Source organism: Gossypium hirsutum, chromosome D04 (assembly GCF_007990345.1).
Source record: "Gossypium hirsutum isolate 1008001.06 chromosome D04, Gossypium_hirsutum_v2.1, whole genome shotgun sequence".
NCBI classification, from domain to species: Eukaryota; Viridiplantae; Streptophyta; class Magnoliopsida; order Malvales; family Malvaceae; genus Gossypium; species Gossypium hirsutum.
The window spans coordinates 1,921,454-1,938,826 of NC_053440.1; the positions used below are offsets into that span (position 1 = coordinate 1,921,454).

Consider the following 17,373-nt stretch of genomic DNA (forward strand, 5'->3'; position numbering starts at 1 on the left):
TGTTAATATGCGTAACTAAATAAATATGAATACGATGATGTAAAAACAATGCAAGTAATAGCAACGAAAATAAGATAAATAAAAGGTACAGACCAATAACATACGAAATAGCAATGTATACAAGCAAATAAAATTAAAGCATTCGTTCAAAATAATAATGAAAATGTAAATAAATAAATGAATAAAATTATAAAAATGTAAAGATATATATATGTAAGTATACATCAAAATTTGAAAATAATAATAAAAAATAAAAATAAAAAAGTAAATAGTGATATTTATATATATGTTTAAAATATATTAAAAATATAGATGTAAATAGGTATATACGAATTAGAAAGTATATAAAAAATATAAGTATGTACATATAAATATATTTATAAAAATTAGAAAATATAGATATAAGTATATGTATATACAAATTATAAAATATACGAAAATATGATTTTGTATGTATATATTAAATAAGTTAAAAGAATACATATACATGTACGTATATACGCAATTTTATAATAATATAATATATCACCTATTATCTAAGATTTATATAAGTAAATATAGGTATAAATATAATGATAGTAATAATAATAGTAGTAATAATACTAACAATAATAGTAAAGATAATAATAGTAAATAATAATAATAATAATAATAAAATAAACAAAATAATAAAGCGACTAAAAAAGGGCTAAATCGAAATAAAATAAAAAAAAGAAAATACTGGGCGAATTTGGAATAAAAAGGACGAAAAGGACCAAAATGTGACTCGCGCGAAAGGACGGAGGGCCAAAACGGAAAATATCCCAATTATTAGGACACGTGTCCATTCTATGAGTGCAAGACTAAATCAAAAACGCTAAAAATAATTTGGGCGAAAATTATAAAATCTAAAAAATGTAAATAGGACTAGATTGAAACACCCCAAAAGGGCGGAAGGGCCAAATGGGTAAATAACCCAATCATCAAAACACGCGAATCCTGAGACGCGGGTCGGGTCGCGCGCGCGGGTTTTCCCACCAAAACGGCGCCGTTTAGCTGATCCTATTTAAATTAAAATTTCTCTTAAAAAAACACTTTGTAATAGCAGATAAAAAAAGAAAAAAAAAGCCTCTAGCTTTTTCTCTGTTAGGGTTTTTTTTTAAAAGCCCTCCTTAGCCGCCACCGTTCGCACATCCGCCACACCGCCACCAGATCGACGGCCGGCGAAGCGCGATGACTGGTTTTCAAAGCCCCCCGGTGAGTTTCTCTCTTTCTCTTTTTTATTTTCGTTTTTGTTGAGATAGATTCGTATATATATATAAACAAGCAAACATAAAAACAAACAAAAAAAGAATAAAAAGTCTGAATCCACCTTTAAATGTTTTCTCTGCCTTTTTTCATTAACTGTTGTGTTGTGAAAATGTTACAAAAGAAAAGGGAAAAGACCCCCCATTCCGGTGATCCCAGCCCTTTTTTATATACCCATTTGTGTACATTTTTTTTACACACTGTCATTTCTCTTCTTTTCATTGTTGTTGTTGCTGCTTTCTTTACTCGTTTGCAGGTGGGCAGTTGGGCAATGACAGAAAGCAGGTGAACGGAGGAGCAGAGGAGTTGGTGAGAAGGCCCTAGGTGCGGCTCACCTAGGGTTGCTGCTGCTTTTTTCTTTTTCTTTTCTGAACATGGGTTAGGGTAGTTGGGTGTATTGGGTTTGGGCTTTTAGATTTTGGGTTTGGGTTAATTAGGTTTGGTTGTAATTTGGGCTCTGCTGGTTGTGGGTTAGTGTTTAGGTGGGTTGGTTTGTAATGGTTTTTATTTGGACCATATTGGGCCCCGGGTAAATTTGGGCTTGTACATGCTTAATATGGGCTTTGTAATTATCCTTATTGATTTTTTTGTACTACCTAAAATACCCCCATTAATCCTATGGCTCTTTTAGGAGTTGGTTTTATAGAACACTAATTTTTTATTTGTGCGATACACGGATTGATTGTATTAATTAATAAAATATACTATAACATTTTAAATAGTTTACCACTAAAATTTAAAAGTTCATTTTTATGTGCAAAATTGTCATTATATTTTAGGTGAAATTGAAATTTATCACTATATTTCACTTTAATTGATATTTATGATCGTGTTTATAAATTAAAGGTAAATTTATCACTATGCTTTAACTTTATATTAAAGTTTGCCACTTTATATTTATTTGATTAAATTTTGTGTTTGATTTTTTATCAAAATTTTCTACTTAGTTTTAATTTAAAATAACTTGAAAAGCATTTAATATTTTTTTGTATTTTGTCTTAATATTTAACACCAATAAGTAAAACAATATAAAATTAATAAAAACTGTTATTTTATAATAAAAAAAGTAAATTTACTTTATATTTATATTATTATACTTCAAGTATTTGTTTCATTAATTTAAAAATTATAAGCTAATTTATTAATTTTTGATATTTTATAAATTAACTTATTATTAACTATTGAAATAAAATATTTGAAAGAAGTTTTATGATTAAATTTTGTTTTTGAATCTTCAAAATTAATATTGAGTGATAGAATTTAATTAAAAAAATGAAATTTGGTGGAAAATTTTAATAAAATTTAAAGTTTAGTGGTAAAATTAATAACATAAAAATTGAGTGTCAAATTTACTCATATTTTCGAAAAAAAAAACGATGACAAATTTCAATAAAAATATAATATAGTGGTGAATTTCAATATTTATTTATAGTACGAGGATGAAATTAGACTTTTAGCCTTTTTAAAAAATAATATTTGAATTTTTTAAAATAATATGGCAAAAAAATTAATAGTATTTTAAAACATAATTATCATATCGGTTGTTTTAAAATTTTTACCAAACATAATCTTGAATATTTTTAGATAATTTGGTAAAAAATTAATTGCATTTTAATTATTAAATAGTATGGTAATTCAAAATAATTTTAGTAAAAAATAATTTATATTTAATATAATTACTCATCATTAATTTGAATTTATTTTAAATAAGTAAATGAAATTAATAAATTTTATGTATAGTATTGATTAATAAATAGAAAGTCTTTCATTAACATTATCAACATTATATAATATCTAATTTTATATTTTAATATTATTACACTAATTAAGTTTATATAAATTTTATTATTATATATATATATGGATTATCTATTTATTCAGGCTGTGTAGATTTTTTTTAATTGTATTTTAATTATTTTTCTTGTATTTGTATCACTAGAGAGTTTATTTGTATTATTATAAATTATTTATTTAAAGAGATTTGACAAATTATATAATCATTTTAGGTTTTTAATTTCTCAATTTATTGTATTTTATTTGAAAATATTTTTAAATTTATTTAAAATAATTATAAGATAAAGCAAAGTGGGTGTAAAATCTAGTTATTATAAATTTAAGATTATTTTGTATTAATTTTAAAGTATATTATAATTTTAAAATCTTGTTTTCTATTAATTTTAAAAATTGTATATATAGATATATTGTGTTGTACTTGTCATGTGTCAATAGGATAAGTATTCCACATGTAAACAAAATTAGGTCGCCATGTCAGTTGGGAACCTAGGACCTTATAATAAATAATATATATATATGATATAGATTAAGGGGGATATATCAAAGTTATACATGAACTGTGATTTAATATTTAACTTGATACATAAACTTTAATTTTGTGCAATTTAATACATGAATATTAAATTTAGTTCAATTTTCACAAATCATTAACACTGTACTCGATTTAGTATCATTTTGGGATTACTTTTTGCGTATACAAAAAATTTTATTTACCTAACATGAAAATTATTGGATTTATTTATTTTTTAAATGTTTATAATTAAATCAAAATTAAAATTTTATATATACAGTTGAAACAAATTAAAGTTCACATATTATATTGCACATTAAATCTAATTTAATGTGATATTTACCTCCATAATTAACCTTGATTGCATCCAACATTATTGTTTGATTAATGAAATATGGGTTTTTTTTTTTTGCAATGTTGTGTTGAACTAAGTTATGGTAAGGGCTATTTTATAGTCTAGCCCTTTTGTGTTATATTTTATTTGTTTAAAATATTATAAAATTGTATAAAAAATTACATGTTAATAATTTATTTAATATGGATTTTAGCATGTTGATATACTTACATTGTCTTCACGCTATTTATTTAATATGGATGATAAAATAGGATTCGTCAATTCGAAATTTTTTTACTTAATTCGATCGGACGCTCACCTCTATGTGTAAAGCCAATATACTTGCAGAGCTTGCATACATATATGGATTCTCACCATGAACCAATACGAGTGATCTTGGATTTTTGGGAAGATTTTCGTTGGAAAGAGTTACGTTTTTTTTATTGATTTTAGGGATTGAGAGTGAATTTGCAATCACCTTATCAATTGTTTATACAAGTTTTAAGTTGAGAATTTGCCGATGATTCACCCTTAAAAACGGAGAGCCATGAGATTGAATGGTGCTCGAAGTATTAAGGAAAATGGAGAAGCTTGTAGCTGCTGTTAGAAAATTAGTTCTCTTATGAGTTGTGTGTTCATGAAGTCCTCAGAAAAGGGGAGCTCTCCCATTAGAAAAGAAGGAAAATATGGGGAAAAACCTTTCGTTTTGTTTTGTTTTTCCTTTTTAGGTTTCACTAAATCAAAATAGTATTATAATTCACAAATGCTTAATCGTGAATGGTAAAATTCGAACTTAAAATGTTTAAAACTTAAGACTTTAGCTTTTGCCAATAATACCAATGCTTCATTGACAATTCTTTCTTTATCTTGTCATTTGAGAATAGACTTGATCATGGGCGGGGTTGGGTCAGGTTTAGGTCGAGCCGATACAAAATTTTAGGCCCATTTTCTAGGTCCAAACTTGGCTCGACTTAAAAATCAATTTAAAATTCTACCAAAATTCGGGACAGATTAAAAAGGCTAAACTCGAGACTAACTCAATCCGCCCGTATTAATTTTTTTATTAAAAAAAAAACAAAATACTTCAAATACACTAAAAACATTAAAATAAATATTTCCTGACAAATTAAAAATATATTTAAAAAGTCTTTATACTTAAATAACACTAAAATAGTTACAACTTAACAAACAATACCTCTAAAATAGTAGTAAAATTAACAAGAAAATAAGAGTTATACAATAGTCAAGCCAATAACAACAAAATAGTAACAATATAATAACAAAATGGTAGCAAAACAACAATAAATTAACTTATTCGGGTCGGGTTTTATAAAAGAATCTTATTCGAGACTCAACCCATTTAAAAAACGAACTTTATTTTTTGTCTAAGCTCATTTTTCAGGCCTATATTTTGGTCCAAATCCTTTCAATTTTTAGATGGGTAACCTGATCCATGATAAAATCTATTTGAGAATTTGTATATCAGTTTTTTCTTGAGATTGTGTAATGATGCACTTGTGGCTATAGGACATGGAAAATATTTATACATAATAATGTTATACATTAAAAAAAACCATAATTTAATATTTATAAATATATATCATAAAAGGGAAATAAAGGAAACCATACTGAACCAGGCTTGGTCGGTTGAAGTAGTTAAGTCTTTTACCCGCAACACATGCCTTGTGTTAGGTACTCATTAGTATATTTCACAACAAACACGTGACACCGCCAATGGACCTACGTTAGTAAATCAGGACTCTACAGCAGTAAATTTTTTTGGTAAAAATGTCTCTACGACCCCCCTTCTATTTTAATATTGAATAAATTGATTCTTCTAAAAAAGTTAAAAGGAATTTAGCTCCTATTAATTTTAAAAGTGAGCAATTAAAGGCAATTAATCACAATGTTAATATTTTTCGTATTTGGTATACTGATAATGTCCATTATTTTATTCCACAAACAGCTTTAAAAATAGTCATGTCTCTTTTTTTAAAATTTTTAAAAAAAATATTTTATTATATTTTTATAGTACACTTGTCAACTTTCTAGTTCTGTTTGTGGAGTTTAAAAACTCCATTGGTAGTGTACCAAATATTTTCCCAAATTTTATTGGTATAATAACAAATTTAGTCACCGATATTTATATATTTTGTGTAAATGTTATATGCTAAATTTGTTAAATAAAGACCGAATTGATAGAATATGTAAACTTTAAGGATAAATTTGTTATAATACCAAGAAAAATATTTAAAATTAACAAAAAAATTATGGATGTGTTTAATTGTCTTTAGTTGCTCACTTTTTAAATTGACAAAAATTAAAGGGCAAATTATACCCATGGTCACTTTTGTTTACTTCAGGTTACGTTTTAGTCACTTATGTTTGAAATGTTACGTTTTAGTCACTTATGTTATCGTGTTGTAACATTTTAGTCATTGAGCCATTAATTGTCGTTAACGGTATAACGGTAAGCTAATGTGGCGCATTAAATCATCATTTCAAAAAAAAAAAATTAGGTTAAATTATACAATTGGTCCCCATATTTTTTTCATTTTGAGCAATTTAATTTTTTCTTTTATGTTCTTTTAACTTTCTTTCTCTTTTTTTTTCATTATTTTCTATTCTCTTTTGCTTCTCTCTTTATTTTCCTACCTTCTCCATTTCTTTCAACATATCAGGAAGTCGAATTGGCAGTAGAAAAAAAGCATGGTATGGGTTTATGGGTATTGGTTATAGGCAATGATGGTTTTCAACTTCCTACTTATTTCTTCACTGCCAATTCGGCTTTTTGATATGTTAAAAAAAATAGAGGGAGAAACATAAGATAATGGAAAATAAAGAAAAAAAATTAAAGAACATAAAAAAATTAAATTGCTCAAAATGAAAAAATATGGGGATCGATTGTATAATTTACCCTAAAACTTTTGTTTGAAATGATGATTTAACGTGCCACGTCAACTTACCGTTACACTATTAACGACAATTAATAGCTCAGTGACTAAAATGTTACAACACGATAACATAAGTGACAAAAATGTAACATTTCAAACATAAGTGACTAAAATGTAACCTAAAGTAAACAAAAGTGACCATGGGTGTAGTTTACCCAAAATTAAATTATTCTCCTTTTTTAAAAAAAAATTATTAATTTACTCAACATCAAAATTAAGGGAAATTAAGGAAAAAAATTTCATATCATTTTTTGCACAGCACATTATTACATGGTGGGAAGACATTATTACATAATAATTAGAAGCAAATATCAGTTTAAAGTATAAAAATTGACTCTCAAGTTTTAACTCGATTGACATGATATTGTTATCAATATAAGAGGATGCGGGTTTGAGCGTGCTAAAACGTATTATCCTCCTATTTAAGAGTTGAGGAAGGACTATGGATAGTTTTAAATATTGTATCAAAAAAGTAGGTATAATAAGAACTTATAATGAAATTAATGTTAAAAAAATATAAGGGTAAGTTTGAATGAATGATACGTTTGCCTGCGATTAGTGTAAAAATAATGGTGACAATAAAATTAAATGTTATAACAATACTATAATATGAAAAAAGAAAAAACTAAACCCATTGTATCGCACCCACCGTTCATTCAAACCCCTAAAAAGTAATGGTGTAGTAAAGTGGTGGTGTCTTTGTCCCTTGCAGATGCATCAAAGAATGAAAAAGTGGTTATATTGTGAAAACCAAGGAAATATGGCATGTGTTTGGATGGGAATTAAACCTTACATTAATAAGATTTTGTTGATTGGATAATTACTTTCCAATTTGTAAAACAGACAAATTTGGGATCAATATTCAAATCCATTCAACTTTGGAATTAAGAGAATAAAAATTTCACTTGATATTCGTTCATGGCTATAATCAAACAAAAGCCAAAACAATGGAATATCACAATTCCATATATATATATATGTATGTATAAATAAAAGGCGTAGCGGGTGCTAATAAACCACCTCAGCAATAGACAGGACAGCCACGTTGGGACTGAACCTCTCCTATACCTTCTTCCCCTGTTTCTCTGTCTGTCTCAAACAATGGCTATCACATTACATTACAAACAAATTTTGGAATTCCAGGCCTTTGCCCTGAAACTCTAAAACTGACCACCTTGAAAGGTTTGTCCAAACTGCCAATTTGCAGGTGCCACGTTGTAGCTGCTCACAGTCCTCCCATCACTTGTCGTCACTTGGAAAGACAGGCTTTGACCATTGAGGTAGGAGTTGCTCTGCCAGTTTTGACCCCAGTTTCTCGACATTGATTGCCATCCTGTCTTAGAGCCCTTGATTGACACAGCATGGACATCCCCGGCACCTGCGACGTTCGTGATGAGGACCAAGTTGAAGTAAGAGTGGCCGTTGATGGTAAACCTGATTCCTCCTTTCTTCATACAGGGGACTCTGTTTAGACCAACACAAATATTTTGTTAAGATGAATGAAATGAAAAGAAACAAAGCATTTATTCATGGATTTGGTCGAAAAGGGTGTTAAAGCTTACCTTCTGAATGAAATGGGAACAATTCCAGCGCGGTATTGAGCGATTTGCAAGAAGGCGGGCTCGGCCATGTCAAAGTGTTGGAGGGAGGATTGCACCACCCACCATTGTCGTTGGACAATGCAAAGTTGGGGGGGCAGAAGTTGGTTGCAGTCACTATAATGGATCCGGGCAAGCACCATTTAGGGTCATTGTCACACTTCATTTCATAGCAAGAACCGCAGCTCAATCCATTGTTGAACAAGGCAGTGCTAAGTGCGACAGTGTTAGTCCCATAGCCTTGGCTGTACAAATTGCCATATCCACAAGCACCTCCTGAAATAGCAGCAGCAGTAAGATTATAATGATTGGACTCTCAGTTTAATTAAACTCAAGAAGTTGTAGTAGTAAGTGCACTTTGGGAAGTACACACACTTGAAACTTTGCTTTAACATTTCATTACCCCACACGAAAAAGGTCCCTAAATAAAACCTACCCATAGTGCCAGATGCATCACCACCACCATAGAATGTAGCATGACCACCTTGCCATCCACCACCGTAGTCACCATAGACGCTTGGAAGGCAAATGCAGATGAGGAAGAGCAGAAGAGAAGTTGCAGAAAATGCTGTGATTGTCATTGTGTTTATGAGTGGCGAAGGAGAGAGGGTAATTGATGTGTTTAGTGGTTGATGCTTTGTGACATAGGGATAGGAGAAAAGGGGGGTTTATATAGGAAATTAAATGACAGAAAAGGTGTAGGGGCGGTGATATGTGGAGTTCACGTCTCACGTTGCACATAGAAAGGGGAGGCCACGAAAACATATTTTCAAGTCATTTACAAGGAGCAAAAACTGCACATGCAAATGTTCCAGTTAGACTACAAACCGCTAGGCCCCCACCCTCACATGCATCTATCTCATTCTGGGGATTTCACAATCACTTGTAAAATTTACCATTCCCTTTCTAAATTTGTTATATTTCTACTTCACTTCAAACAACTCGTGTTTGATAAACCAACAACAATTTTAACATTTAAATATATTTGACAACCTAAGACTTATGGCATACGTTGTTGCCAGTGTAGGATGACGTGGATTCAAGTGTACTAAAGCGTATTATCCTCCTATTTTATTTACAATTTTATCTTTCTTTATTTTGTATTTGGTGTGGTGATAATATATGAGTTCATACAATAAATTGTAGTAACATACATCATCATGAATAAATTTTAAAAATAATTTTAAAAATCAATTAAATTATAACACACCTATAAATTAAATTTTATGTGAAAAACTAACATAAAATAGTAATGAAACTTTGATTAAGACGATAGATTTAAAAAATTTGATTTGATGTATTTGGTTCAAGTTTATTTTATTCTGGATTTAAAATTTTTTTTATAAATTTTATATAAATAGAAAAAAAGTTAAAAATACCATATAATAATATTCATTATAGATTTTGATCATATCTATTCTTTTTTACGCAATACTTAGAACTATTCATAGCTTCTCTCCAAACTCATAAATAAAAAGATAATGCGCTTCAGCACACTTGAACCTACGCCTTCTTACATTGATAACAATATACATATCAATCGACTCTAACTACCTCATAGTTGATAGTTAATGTATAAATTTATAGTCAATAATTCAGTCTCATTTGGTAGGTTAATGAGAAATGTCCAACCCAAAATAAGAGAAAGGAAAAGTGTAAGAAAAGTGGGGAATTCAACAAAGGTTGTAATCAATTAGTTTTAAGAGTTGAATGTGTGTCACTTAGAAACCCTTTCAGTTTCACACGTTGTGTAAAATGCTGTTTTTGATGAAGCAATGATCAATCAAAGGTATTGAATATGGGAAAATGGGTAACAAGGACACATGTCTGGTCGTGAAATGTGAATGTGTATTTTTAGTGTTGTTTCAAAGGGGGTTTGAATGTAGAAAAAAAAAATAAAAGCTCCCATCAGCTTGCCAATCACTGTTGCTGTTCATGGTCCGGGCCATCAATTAAGGTTTAAAGATTGATTCGAAAAGTGAAAGATTTTGAACCAAAATATAAGCTCATAAAATGAACTTTTAGATAAAAATAAACAAGACCCATTTTCTAAACAGGTCGGGCCTCAGGCAGAATTTTTAGACCCAGTCCAGCCTGAATCACATACTATAGAAAACACTTATTTTAATATTTTTAGTGTATTTTATATATTATATTTTTTGAATTTGTTTTTATATAAAAATAATCTAAAAAGAATTTATTATGATTAAACTGGGTTAAATTTAAACAATATTTTAAACCCGTTTTTAGGTCAAGTCCAAACTTAAAAAACAAACTTAAAATTCTATATCGACCCGACCCATGATCAATTATACCCAACACCATCTCTCCTTAAAACCTACTAATATTTTGTATAGCAACTAAGAATCATATATACTATTTTCAATTAATTTAATAACACCTTATCCAGATTTGGTGTCCAATATTTATACCATACAATTCAAATATTTAAAACATCATACATTTAATCCATGCATTATGATATATGTTGACTATATGTAAGGATGAAGCTAAACTTTTTTTTTTGGATAAAGTTGTATATTTTTATAAGAGTTAAAATGTAATTTTACAATTCTAATAACGTATATCTTTATAATTTTAAAGGACTAAATCAAAATTTTATTATTTTTTGAGGGTCAAAGTGTAATTTTACTTTTTAATTAATTTAAATCTTGTGATTCTTAAAAGGGATAACATTGAAATTTTACATTTATGGTAGCTCCTATATTAAGAGTCAGATTGCATTTTTATCCCTTTTGTTTTAAAAAATAAACAAATTAGTCCTTGTATGTTTGATTAATGAACAAATTAGTCTTATCTGTTAAAAATTCCATTCATTTCTACTGTTAAAATTAACGTGGCTGATAGAATAAATAGACACACAATGTGTACCTCATTCTCACGTACAAGTATCAGCTTTTAATATTAAAAATAAGTAGAATTTTTAACAAAAAATTAACTTGCTCTTTGGTCTAATGTATAATGACTAATTTATCTATTTTTCAGATACTAGTCTATCTATCTTATTAACATATAAGTGGATTAATTAGCATCAATCCATAAATAATCATTTGTCGTAAAGATTGATGGATGGTATCAAATAGAGATAGAAAAGATGAAGAAAATTGGTTTCCTTTTATTATTATCATTGATGGATCATTAGTGTACGTGGGAATAATCTCATTGTAGGTGTTGATCATATATGTTCTTTTTAATATAATATTTAGAATTGCTTATAGTTCTTCCTTAACCCATAAATAAGAGGATAATGTGCTTCAACACAGTCAAACCAACGTTCTTCTGCATTTGCAACAATACTCATTTCAATCGAGCTAAGACTCAATCGGCATTATTATTATTTGTTTTCTGAATAATCTCATTATAGGTTCTGATCATATCTGTTTTTTTTAACACAGTGCCTAGAACTACCCATAGCCCTTCTTCAACTCATAAATAGGAGGATAATGCATTTCAACGCACTCAAACCCACGTCCTCTTACATTGGCAACAATATTCACACCAATCGAGCTAAGACTCAATCCGCATTATTATTATTTATTATTATTAAACGTGGAGGTTTTGAAGTTTCTCAAAATGATTAAATTATGTATTAAAGAGGAAGAAATTTTGTGAAAAAAAGAAAATGAAAATTGATTAGAGATGAAGGTGTCCCTACCATGTTAGGGAGCACATGCAAGCTCCGGGGCTCACGGTCCCTTCTATTCATGCATCATTTTCATATGAATTTCGATGCTATCCGATACTGATATGAGGTTAAATATTATATAATATAAGATATTGACCACATGATTTTGATTTATAATTCTATATAATAATACTTCACATCAGTAACAATGATCATATTTTGTGATACAAGTTCTGCTATGGAATATTGGGAAGCTGACATCACCTTCTTTTTTAACTTTTTAATCATCCAAACCAAAATAATCCAACTTAATAAGGGTGAGTTTGAATGGGCGATGCGTTTACCTGCGGTTAGTATAAAAACAGAGGTGGCTGCGAGATTAGATATTGTAGCGATACTATAACGTGAGACAAAAAGTAAGCTAAACGCACCGCACCGCACCCAAATCCAAACCCACCCTAATCTTTACTTGACAAAATCTCTTCCTCTTTTTTCTTAATTAGAAAAATGTTGAACAATTATGCATGTCCAACCTGACTATAAAATATGGAAAATTCTATGTTCAAAGGGTTATAAATGAATCGAGTTTGAATGGATTGACTTTTATTTATATATTTTAAAGTTTATCCGTGTTTGTTTATTTAAAAGTATGTGTATTTATATTCGTTTATTTAATATTTATCAACACGTTAGTCGAATAATGTTCCTGAATAATAAATAAACATATATATAATAGTCAAATATAAATATAAATATAAATAATTATATTATAAAAAAATGTACAAATCAAAATAATTTTATTGATATATACTAATGTTCATGAATATAAATGAGCTGAACAAACTTTATTCGTGTTCGATTTATTTAATAAACGAGCCTCAAAACCTTATTCATGTTTGTTTATTTAGTTTAATAAATGAATAAAAACCAATTCCTTTACAGATTTTATTTTTGCAGGAGCTACCACACAGCATTAAGGCCCCTATAGCTCAGTGGTAGAGCGTCAGTCTCGTAAACTGAAGGTCTGTGTGAAGAGAGACGTAGGGATATATATTTTAGTTGGAAGTGTGAAGATTTATTCATTAAATGCACATATCTCGATGTGGCATTACCTGCCTCAACAACTTTGCTAGCTGCACATTTTTATTTTCTAAACAAACCCTTTAGGTGGAAAATGATTCATACTGATTCTATTTTCATGGGGGAGAAAACATTGACCAAACCCTGAAATGAGATCCACAAAGAAAGACTAGTGGATTTTATCCAAATCATGTGTGTTAGGAGCCAATTAGAGTGCCCTTCACAAGGGATTGTTTCATTGTCCCCACTTGCAATGACACTAACCTCATCCTCCCTACAAAATCTTCATTTCATTGGGATGGGACCATTGAAGGCCTTGCTCAAAGCCAAGTGAAATAGCCACTTTTCTGGTGGGTCTCTAAACATGAAAATCACTCATTTCAACCACAAAATGAACCCACTTGGCAGCTTGCAAGTTCCTACATGTAACAGTTCTAGCTTAAAAAGATTGAACTCCTTGCCATGTGCATTTAATTGGAAGCTCTGGTTGTAGGGCTGCTGTGACCCTTATAAGGTAGCAAGGTAGTTAAGTTTGGTGTCCCAACCCCTGATTTTGTGTACTATTGAAAAAATATGTTCCAATTGGTTAAAAAGGTCACCTTTCTAGCAGAATTGACACATGATCAACCTTGATAATTTAAAGGGAAAGCTAAGGATTTTTTTCTCATATGCAACTTTGGATGTAAATATTTTTATAGCCAAACCTCAGCATTGATAACCTTTAATAACACCACAAACATTACAACAGGCTTCAAATCATCATTTCGTTGTACTTATCATAACTTTGAAAACTTCCTATATGATTATGACTCCTCACAAGGGAGATGTAATCATCGATTAGTAGAACTGTCTGTATCAGATTATATTACATATAGAAATTTTGCCATCACCTTCATATGTTTATCAAATATATAGTATTCTTTTGGCACCACTAGCCCTTGAAATGCTTTGTCACTTGAAGATGTCCTCCTTTTTCTTCTAACAAAGGTTAAATACCACGAGGAGGGGTAAATTGGGATTTGAAAGTTATAGGTTAAACCACTTCTGTTCTTAAAAGTTGTTAAAAGTAAAAAAATACCAAGAGGAGAGTACATTGCGAATTTGAAAATTTTCTACAAACTATTTTATATTGAAAGATTACATGAGATCATAGCTTGAATACTTGAATCTATAGTGGTTTGACCTCAATTGCCTACCTCCATTATACTGATATACATGAACCAACGATTTCCCAAATTGTACCTTTCAAAGAGGATGTATAACATTTACAATCCCTAACTTGGAAACTCTTTCTCTAGTCTTGTGATTCAACAAAACTATCAGATTTTCAACTCTAATCTAGAACCACTCTAATTTTTATGGTTCAACTAGAAACCCTCCCAATACGTTGAAGTTTGAAACATGTTATAAATAAGCAATGGGAAAGATAGGATGTCATACATGAAAAGGAAAAACCATTAGTTGGTCAATAATATAGGCTACCTAGCTCTCAAAACTCCTTGCTTCTAGTATCTGGTAAAAATCTAAAGAATGGTGTTCATAGTCCCGGCCCGGCCCGGAAAAAAATTTTGGCCCTCCTCCTAGGCCCGGGCCCGGCCTGGCCTGAAATATGGGCCTAAAATTTTACCCAGACCCGGCCCAGGAAAAATATCATAAGCCCGAGCCCGGCTCGGCCCGGCCCATTTTTAATAAACATTAAAAAATTATTTTAAAAATAAAAAAATAAAAAAGTATTTTAAAAGTATTTTAAAATTAAAAAATAAAAATAAAATATATATATTTATTATATTCGAGCCGGGCCAGGCCCGGGCCAAAAAAGTGGTGCCCGAGGCCCGGCCCGTTTAAAACGGGCCTCGTTTTTTTGCTCAAGCCTATATTTTGAGCCTATATTTTTACCCGAACCCTCCCATATTTCGGGCGGGCCGTCATGCCGGGTCGGGCCGGGCCGCCCGGCCCATGGACAAGTCTAGTTCATAGCAATGAACTTAATTATTTCAATCCAACCCAAGGACAGTCCAAGATGAATAGAAAATGTTAACCAACCCATAAATAAATAAATAAAAATACCAAATGTAGTATCTCACTGCCATTATGTTGAGTCAACAGTCTGGTTATTTGCAACTTGGAAAAGTTTAATCATATTAATGCAAACATAATACAACAATTATAGCTACTAAGGGTATACTAGTATTTTATATGATTTTTAGAACATTTATAGCACTCATATTTTGAACTTCACAACCAACTTATGGTCACGCTTTGCCACAACAGATTGCCTAACTTTGTTGACCAGATGTGCATCATCACATATAGGGGTGAGCAAAACTCGATTCGATTCGAAAAAATAAAATAAAAATCAAATTTCGAGTTAAACGAATCGAGTTCTTCGAGTTAATCGAGTTATTCGAATCAACTCGAATATTTTTTTCGAATTTCGAGTTCGAATCGAGTTGAGTTTTCGAATTCGAATAACTCGAATAATTCGAATATCAAACTATAATATTTTACATTTTTACCCCAAACTCCCAAACCTTTTTACTTTTCCCTCAAAACTTTTACTCCTTCCCACTTTCCCTCCAAAACTTTTACTCCTCTCCCCTCCCAACCCTCCAATCTACCCAAAATTCATTTCCCACCAAAATTTTACTCTCCCATTTATTTTTTCTCAAAATTTTACTCTCAAAAACCCTCAAAACCTTTTATTTTCCCCCAAAATTTTTACACTCTCCCACTTTTCCCCTAAAACTTTTATTCCCTTCCCATCCCACCTCCCATCTATCCCAAACCCTCCCCCCTCCAATTTTTTTTTAATATTTTCCCTCCAAAATTTTACTCCCCCCTATTTACTTTCCCTCAAACTTTTATTCCTCAAAACTTTTTATTTTTCCCCTAAACTTTTACTTCTCACCCTTTACTCTCAAATAAAAAATCAAAATTATCCAAAAAAAATCATTAAACATAAATAGTAATAATTTTATTTATATCTACTATTTATATTATTAAATTAAATTTCACATTTTATATTATTTATATTATTGAATTGTTTAGTCATATTGAATATTTATATTAAAATTGAATTATTAATTATGCCATAAAATATTCGTGTTAAAATTTTATATTGGTATCAATTTCACATTTTATTTTTAAAATAAATTTTATTAAAAATCATATTTTTTATATTTAATATATTTTTTAATTCTAAAAATACATAGTGATAAGAATCTGAAGATAATTGAAACAACTAAGCAAGCAAAGAAGCTAACCAATATATAAAAAATTAATAAATAAATTATGAAGTGATGAAAGTTAATAAAAAATTTAATTAAGGTGGACAAATTTTAATTACGATGGGTGACAATGGTTACAAGGACCTAAAATTATTTTTTAAAATTTAACTCGAACAAATATATTCGATTCGATTTGATTCGATCGAATGCTCACCCCTAATCACATACCTGTATCTGATATATGTGTTAGCTTTGATATCCCAAGTTTTTGGTATACTAATATTTAATATAAATTTTACCAGTAAATCATTTAGAGATTAAACATTTCCAAGACTTGTAAACTAAGTATTTAGAGGTTTAAGTCTCGATACATTGGAGTCAAACCATTACTGTAGGACTTTGTGTATTTTTCGAAAATTCCTCGAGTACTTCTTTACTTTGAGATTTAAAGTTGTTCATATAGTTTTCCTCAAGGAAGGTAGCATGACTCGAAATTATAACTGTTTTCTTTTTCGGGTTATCAAACAAACCACCCTTTGTTCCTTTAAACATCTCACAAACATGCACAACCCTATCTGTGAATCCAACTTCCTCTCATCTTTATCCAATACATGGGTTGGGCATCCCTAAATCCTTAAATGCTTTAGACTTGGCTTCCTATCGTGCCACAATTTGTATGGAGTTTTATATGCGGCCTTAGTTGGTACATGAAAATAGACAAATGATTTAATTACTATGTCTTGGTAACTTACTTTTTCATAAAGGAAGATGTAATGATAACCATAAGATAAAATAGGATCATATTGGGAAAATAAATTTTATCCCAAAGAGATAAATGATATCCTATGAGGGTAACACATATATGTTAAGGTCATTGGACGAACGTGAGATAAAGTAGCTTTTATAATGGTATATAATGAGGAGAGCTCAGTAATGATACTT

General features: G+C 29.9%; 1 protein-coding gene across 1 annotated transcript; it reads right to left on the reverse strand.

Annotated features, from left to right (window-relative positions):
* Nucleotides 1-7,764: 7,764 nt before the first annotated feature.
* LOC107931585 (expansin-A8) lies at nt 7,765-9,187 on the reverse strand. Its single transcript, XM_016863513.2, is given in 4 exon segments — nt 7,765-8,344; nt 8,443-8,524; nt 8,527-8,754; nt 8,915-9,187. Coding segments are annotated over 4 exon segments (759 nt in total). The 5' UTR covers nt 9,060-9,187; the 3' UTR covers nt 7,765-8,040.
* Between the last annotated feature and the right edge of the window lie 8,186 nt (nt 9,188-17,373).